Source organism: Dasypus novemcinctus, chromosome 9 (assembly GCF_030445035.2).
Source record: "Dasypus novemcinctus isolate mDasNov1 chromosome 9, mDasNov1.1.hap2, whole genome shotgun sequence".
Classification (NCBI taxonomy): domain Eukaryota; kingdom Metazoa; phylum Chordata; class Mammalia; order Cingulata; family Dasypodidae; genus Dasypus; species Dasypus novemcinctus.
This window is the reverse complement of record NC_080681.1, coordinates 97,758,082-97,766,215: the sequence shown is the minus strand read 5'-3', so window position 1 is coordinate 97,766,215 and position 8,134 is coordinate 97,758,082. Positions and strand designations below refer to the sequence as shown.

Genomic DNA, 8,134 nt, shown 5'->3' with positions numbered 1-8,134 from the left:
GCTATAACAGCATCTGCCTTAGAGGGCACTGGGCAGTCAGTGGGAAAATGGGTCTAAAGGGCTGGTATGATGCTTGGCTGGTACTGAGTGCTGGGTAATGGGGTTCCACTTCCTTCCCTGAGGAGGGTGTAGTGAGCTGAGAGTAGAGAGAGAAGCCGCACCGTCCCGCTGTTCAGCGGCAGAGCCCAGCATCGTTTCCTGGCTGCCCCCATCTGGGGGACTCCTTGCAGCCAGGGACACAGACAGGGACAGGAAGGGCTCAGTGAGTGGGTGGAGATGGTGCCGAGGCAGAGCCAGGGACTTCTCAGAGGGGCTGGGGGGCCAGACAGTGTCCACTCATTCCTTGCCCCTCCAGAGACAATCAGGACCACCCCCTACCCAGAAAGGGCCAGGCTGGCCCTTGTGCAGAGTCCAGGGGGTCACAGATGAGCCTGTGGGCTAGTCTACGGGTTCCGGGGAGAGGAAGCTTGTCTCACTGCTCCATCCCCAGACGGGATATCCCTCTTAACTCATAACACCTTCAAAGGTCCTACTATTGATAGGTTCACCCCCACAAGACCAGGGGTTGGGACCCGAACATGCCTTCTGTGGTGGACACGATTCAGTTCTCAACAGCTACGGTTATGATGATGTCATAGAGGAGTAGCGAGGGTTCTGGGTGCAAATTGGCATCTACGAATCAAATCTATCCCATGGGACTTGGAAGGCAGAGGCCATCTTTCTGACTCCTTTTGGCTGTTCTGACCTGAGAACATGAGGTTTCTCGGCAGCATCGTTTCAGTATCCAGCTCCAACTTCCTGGGCGATGAGAGGCAACTGTGATGGTGGCCGCAGTGGCGGCAGCTCCTCGGCCCAGGCTTCCTGACCCCTGGGTTGCAGCTCTGGGCTATGTCTTGCTTTCACAGTTCTAGCCTCAGAGGTAGCTGTTCCCCTGACTGGTCAGTTCTGCATTGTTCTGGGACTCACTCCTGGAGGCCTGGCTTGGATCTGGCTCCCTCATCACTTTTGTAAGCATCCAAATCCCTGTATTCAATTCTTCCTGTTTAAAATACCCTGCTCCCAACTTTGATGAAGATGCGCAGTTTCCATCTCTAGGGAGTAACCAACTTGGAGCTTTCTCATTCGTTTGGAAAAGCTCAGGTGAGATCCCAGATTGGCCAAACTTGGGTAAGATGCCTATTCAACCTCACCAGCTGTGGCCAGGAGAGGGTGATGTAAGGAAGTGGCAACTCTCAAGGTAGCTAAGTAGATGAGCTTGGGATGAGTTGGGGGAGGGACAGACACCACACCCCCAAGACCTGAAGTTGGAGCTAGGAACCGGGTCTGGAGCTCAGCGCCAGGGCCTGCTGCCTGCGAATAGTCATAAAGATGGCACAATTTACCAGCCCTTCACGCTCTGGTTCCGGAGAGAGAAGAGAAAAATAAAACCACCGCTAGGGGGCCCTGTTTTCTAGAAACATTTCTTTATTTAAAATTTAAAACCATATTACTTCATACAGCAAACTGTGCACTTTGATATATCACAGTGTCTTAAAAAGGAAAATAATCGGATTTGTTTGGAAATTTATTTACATCAGCCTAGAATGATTGGCAAGTAACACAGTTACTATGAAACCCAAATTGTTACAAAATGTTTACAAAAAACTATATTCATAGAAATTCTGCATGTCCACAAAGGGCATCCCCTGAATGGCCCAGAGACCAGTGTGTGGGAACCATGTTGAGTGGGAGTCGGGGGTGGCCAGGCACTCTGGTCTGGGCTGTGGGCAGGCCAGGGGGCTGGGTGGCCCAGGGTGCTGTCTGGGGCCTCAGGCCAGGGACTGGGAAATGGAGCCCCCATTTTGGAGGCCCAGCCAGGGAGTCAGCCCAGGCAGAGGTGGGATGGGGGCTTGGAGCACAGTGGCATGGGGACCCCTGGGGCTGGAACAGGGTCCTTCTCAGGGGTCTGGAGTCAGACTGTGCTCTGGCTATGGGCCCCAGAGGCAACCCAGGGTTAAGGTGCAGAGCAGCCTGACTCACGAGGCTGAAGCAGAGGCTGCACGGAAGCCCATTCCAGATCTGTCCCGCCTTGCAAGCTCCAGGGACACGAGCTGCTCCACGAGAGGGGCGGGGCCACGAGCTGAACGCCTGGAATTGCGGAGAATAAACACAGCCAGGCGGGCCAGGGCCAGAGGCCGGCTGGCTGCTGGGAAAGACACAGCAGGGGAGAGAAGGGCAGACAGATGGCCCCGGACTGGGGCTGGGCTAGGAGCTGCCTCCAGCCTCCCATCTCTCCATCCCTACCACCGCCCTGCTTGTACCTCTGGCTCCTTGGCTGTTCCCTGACAGATGGTCTCTGGATCAAATGGGGCTGGGGTGGTTGTCTGCGGTGGGGCAAGGTCTTGGCTGGCATTACTGTCCCGGGATCTAAAGGTCTCAGAATTTTGATCTGTGATTTGACCAAACTGGGGGGTGATCTGAGGTCCTCAGTGCTAGAAGGCAGGATCAATGCCCCAGGCCTCGGCGCCTTGTACTGGCACCTGGCAATGCCCGCAGGGCCATTCTCCTAAAAAAACCTGACTTTATTTCGCTGGCTGTGAGCTGTGGGTGCCTTGTGTCTGGGTGAGAATTTGAGCAGAGGCCTTTACCTCTTAGAATGAGGCCTCAGCCTGCTGGGGTGTGACAGGTGGAGCTGAGACCCAGCTCGTGACTGTGCAGGTGGGCATGAGAGCAGAGCTAGGCAGTGGCCCCTCTCTCCTGCTCTTCTCCTTATTCTGGGACTGGAGGGCATGGCATCGAAACAGGAGCCAGGCACCAGCACGACATTTCTTCCCAGATGTGAGTCAAACTGTTTGGCTTCAGACAGACTCTTGGGTGGAGAAAAGCCCCCTGGGCCACTTCTGCATCTCCCCCAGGAAGGCCCTGGCTGTGCAAAGCCTACCTGGCAGCCCCACGTGGTTCTGTCCCCTTCTTCAGGGTCTGAAGCTCTGAGGTGTGCAGGGCTTTGCCATCCCCATGGGGCTCTCTTCGGCCCCTGCCTCAGCCAGCCTGTCCCAGGCTCGACTGCTGCAGCCCCGTCTCTCACCTGGTCCTCACCCGTACTGGCTGGGTTATGTACACTCTGTGTGCAGACATGCGGGGAGGGGTGTGTATACACAGGGGGGACAGGTCATATATACACTGTGCATATATATATACAGTACATATAAATCTTTTTACATTCATATATATATTTTACAGGACATTGACTTTCTACCAAAAACAATTGTGTGACTTCACATCTGACCTCAGCTCTGAAATTTTGACTCCAGGGCAAATCCAGGATTGAAACGAGGGCTTGATTCCAGCAGGCACTGGGGACAGAGGGCAGGACCCTTCCACTGGGGTAAGCAGCCAGGCCTGTTCCAGATGTGTGGACGATGCCTGGGACTGTTACAGATATGTCTACACAGCTGGGTCTCTTTCAGGCACCGAGCTACAGAGTTGGGTACCTTCCTTGCATCTGTCCATGGTGCTGAGCCCCCACGCGGTTTAGTCCATACAAGCTGTTTGTCCAAACTTCTTGGCTTTTCCCAAGTGTCCCCTCCCTCCCCCCGAGGCCATTCCAGATATAGGCCACTAAGTTTGGCCTGTTTTTGGACGTTTGTGCATATAGATGGGAATGGCTCAGGACAAGGCCCAGTTCTTGCTGAGCAATGAAGAGGCAGCTGTAAAACCCCAAACAGCACCCCTTTGAAGAAAGAGGCAGGGCAGGGAGCTTCTGACTGTTCTTGGTGGTTTGTGCCTGGGTTTGGCTTCTGTTCTCCATGAGTTTAAGGAGGGAGGAAGCAGCTCCCACCTACTTGGAGTCTTCCCCCGACACTGCCAGACCCCCCTGTCCTGGGCCGGTGTCCACATCTTTCGGTGGTCCAGGGCCCTGGTGGGTGGCCTGGGTGTGCTCTTCCAGTTGAGGCAGAGGCTTGGTTGTGAGGACTTGGGGCTTGTGCACCCCTCAGAGTCAGAGTCCCGCTCACTGGCAAGGGGCATTTTCACCCTTTTGAGAGACACTTGCAGTGTGGCCCCCTGAACAGTGACAAAGCTCTCAGGGTTTTCTTACCTGTCCACAGCAGAGACCGGCCACAGCTCGAGGGGGAGAGACCCAAGGAGGCTCACTTTTTAAAGCCCCGGGGGCGTGGGGGAGGGTGTCCCCACTGCTGGCCCTGAAATGGCCAGTTTGGGCAGGTCGAGAGGAGGCAGTGGCATCGTGGGGTGAGGGTGTGGAGGGGGGGCACTCCCCTGCTCAGGGACCAGACATGAGCAGGTCAACTCCTTCTCAGGCAAGTCCCATCTTCTGCCCCATCCAAACCAACTCTGCTTTCCATCATGACCACCTGACCTCTACTACTCTGTGCGGTGCCACAGTTCAACATGGTTCAGTGGTGGGTGAGCTTAAATTTAAGTCCCTGTGATCTGCTGCACTGGGAACACCTTCCCTGCTCCTCAGCCCTCCCCCAGCTCACAGACACACCCAGAGGGACCTGGAAGGACACGGCACACTCGGCAGCTGTGGTCTCCAATGTACCATGACCATTGGGCTGGTCTCGAGGGCAAGCACAGCCATCAGCCAGAAGTTGTGCATTAGCCACACACAGACATAAGACTTGAACAGGAGAAGCAATCAGGCAGCAGGCTTTGTTTCAGGACCTTGTGGGGGATTTACCTAATTGAATTGTGCCTCTGATGACCCAGCACCGGCCTACCCCATGCCACTTCCTTTTCTCTGTCCCATTGCAATCTACTTATGTGCATAGCCTCAGAAGAATGTGACATGTTGATAAAGTGTCATGCACAGATGCACACACATGTGTGACAGGAGCATGGGCGTGGGTATGTACTATGAAGTTAGACTGACTCAAGTAAGACGGTGGTCAGAACTGTGGCTCGTGAGTGCAAATTGGTAAATGCCTTCACTAGAATCCTGTTATCCAGGAACTGTTTTCCCTTCAAACAGGACACTCCACCTAGAGCAAAGGCATCACCAGCCATAACCCCTGAAGGCTTTCGCCCCCACTTGGCACGTCTCCCATGTGCATGCGTGGACAACCATGGCAAATCCTTGTGACAAATGATCTCTCTCCATGACCCAAGTTGGAAAGAGACCCTGATTCCCTGCCTTACTGACTGCCCATCCCTGCTTCTGCTGTGAGCTGGAACCTATGTGTGTGCTGGAACACATGCCTGTGTGTGAGCACTTATATACTCTCTCAAGGTCCAGTTCCACATGGCTTCTCATGTATAGCATGCCTTGCCCAGGCTGTACGTCTGTCTGGTTCTTTCCTCCACCCCCAGCTCTCCACTGCTCACATGAGCCCACACACATTCATGCCCATACCCTCACCTATGCATCCCTTGATGACATGGCTTTTCTTCTTACGTGTATTTGGCTCTGCTATGGGTTTTATCCCATCCTCCGCCCTCTGCCATTCTGTGCACAAATGCACATGCACACAAAAGCACACACAGTCATGCATGCGTGTATATGTATTGTACTCATCAGAACCCCATTATGACATGGCTTCTCCTGTTTTTACATGTATGGGGCTCTGCTGCTTGTCCAGATTTGATTCCCTTACCCCCAATTCACACACATGCACACACACACACACACACCAGAACCCAAAGGATTCTTCTATTATTGCATATCCTGAACTATGTTGTATGTCCAAATCTGTCTTTTACCTCCAGCCCCCACAGCTCATATACACAGAAAAATATGCACATATATGCACATACACACACTCTTACACCCAGAAGCTCATGGCTTTTCCTCTCGTTGCATGCAGTGAGCAATGCTGCATATCCAGCCCTACTCTATGCATGGAGCTGTTGGAGTTGCTGTGGTTCTGAGAACCAGCTCACGGTGTGAAGGGACAGTATTTATCACATGAGCTCACTGTGGTCTCCTACTGGGAAAAGCGAGACAACCCTCCACCTCAGCTGAGAAGGCCCCTGAGATCCAAAGACAGCTCCTCCCCAAGCAGGCTCCCCATGAAGAAACAGGAGAGAGGTGGGAGAGGGGTGGCTGGTACCCCCTGGTTCCCTGCCCAGAATCTCTAGCCCTCAAAGATGGCCCTCTCCCTTGGCCACAGGAAGCCCTGCTGGCCTTGTCATGGTCTCTTTAAGGACACTTTGTTCCTACCTCCCTCTTCCATGTCTCATTCTTTTCCTAGGATTTTCAAGTTACAGACCTCTAGAGCCTCACTGCTGGGTGGAACCCACTGATTATCTGGTTCGACCCACTCACCTGCTGCTCCTCCTCTGTTATCTTCCCCGAGCCCCACCAGGTCACAGCTGCTCTGGACAAGAGACCAAGGACCAGGATGGCCTTGTGTCTTTGGGTAGGGTCTTTGGTTAATTCTCCAGGAGGCAGCTTCCCCTTCCCCACCCTTGGGGCCTCTGGCAGCTATGACATCCTGCCCCTGAGAACTTTCTTTTCCTGGGGAGCATCTTTATGTGTGGCAAGTCCAGGAGACTGGGAGTTCTTTGGATTCCCTTTGGCTTTACCCATCTACCCCAAGGTTGGCTTGTGTAGTAGGACACGGACCCCACTTTTAAGGAAGGATGATCTGGCTTCTACTTCAACCTAGATAAGGTTCCTCTTCTCTTTGAAAGTTGACAGAGGGAGGCCCAGCTCAACTGGCCAGGAATGGAGAGTTGCTGATGAGTAGATGGCAAAGAATCCAGGCTCCCAGTTGCCAACAGTGTTTAGAAAATAGGATGGCAACCTGCAAGGTAAGATCCATTGGCTTGAGGGTCTGTGGGATTTCCAAAGAATCTGCTGTTCCTCTGCTGAGCTTCAAATATCAGCCAAGTCTCTGGGCATCTTCTGTGAGAGACTTAGGGGGGTCCCTGCTCCTCTAGCCAGAAAGTGGAGAAGAATTTGCTGTAAACACTCCTCCAGTGATGCTTCTAGAGGCCTTCTTAGAGGAGTGGGAGCAGTTGGGACGTTGTCCATAAGAGTTCAAAATGGCAACCTCTGTCTGTGCCATCTCCTCTCTCCTACGCCACAGGCTCTCTCTCCTCTTCCCCAGTGGGGTTCTCTGCCTTCAACTTTGCCAAGAGTGGTGCCAAGTCCAGAAGAGCAGGACCAAGTGAGCAGCCCCTGAGGGATGGAGCCTTCCTCCTGCAGGCGTGTGGGGTGGCCACCCCTCACCTTCAGCTCCCATCAGCAGCCACACTCTAACATCCGTAAGGTGCCCAAGGTTCATGTCTCTGGTTTCATGGTCAAGCCCTAGGAGGTCTGGGCTTCTGGGGAAGGAGTGGCAATATAAGAGCTATTTCCCATTTTCCTTGGCCTCTGCAGGGCTGTGGCAGAAACTTCTGACTCCAGAGGAGAATTGAGGGGCAGGTGAATTTGGCCTGAGAGAGGCATGTGCTTCCTTTGGCCTGTGCTGTCTTGGCTGGCAGCTTTAGAAACCCATAGAAGAAACAGGAGAAGGACGGCCAAGCAGTTGGCCAGAGGGCCTGCTGGTTTCCTGGTAGGTAAGGACACAGGGGCTCCTGGCCCAACAGGTAGGCAGCAGCTCTGGTCCCCAAGCCCAGCGGGGGACAGGGGACATCCTACCAATCTCCTTTGCTTTCTTCTGCCCTGCCCCCAGGCCTGTGGTCCCCACCCTGACCAGGCCTAGGGGAACACGGGGGCCAGTGATGTGCTGCAGGTCATGCTGTCCTTGCCTGGAAGCCGGCGATCATTGAACGTGTGCATGTTGATGACGGCGTCAGTCTTGACTAGCATGGGAGGCTGCGGCTTGTGCTTGACCCGGCGCTGGCAGGTGAGGGAGAAACGGATCTCATCGGCCACGGTGCTGCAGAAGGACCGCTGAGGTGGGGGTGGGAGAGAGAGGGGCATGTGGGTGAGGCCTGGCGCTGCTCCCCCAGCCAACTCCTCCCTTTCCCCCCAGAGCCCATGCTGAGGTCACCCTGTCTTTCTAACATCTTCACCCTACTCCACCTTCTGCAAAATGAGGAGTGTAGAGTGGTCTGGAAAGTGCCACATTCTCTTTTGGAGGCTAAGCAAGGCAGGTAGGGCAGGTGTTATCATCTTGTCCCCATTGTACAGATGAGGAAACAGGCTCAGAGAGGGGAAGGGACTTAACCAGGGACACACAGGAGGCAG

General features: G+C 54.1%; 1 protein-coding gene across 4 annotated transcripts in view; it reads right to left on the bottom strand.

Annotated features, from left to right (window-relative positions):
- Nucleotides 1-1,446: 1,446 nt before the first annotated feature.
- Nucleotides 1,447-8,134, bottom strand: part of GRIK3 (glutamate ionotropic receptor kainate type subunit 3) — a 251,307-nt gene continuing 244,619 nt past the window's right edge. For all 4 annotated transcript variants that reach the window (XM_071217537.1, XM_058303866.2, XM_058303865.1 and 1 more), the window contains one exon: nt 1,447-7,837. In XM_071217537.1, the coding sequence (XP_071073638.1) occupies nt 7,643-7,837 (195 nt within the window). In that variant the 3' untranslated portion in view covers nt 1,447-7,642. The remainder of the gene's footprint in view (nt 7,838-8,134) is intronic.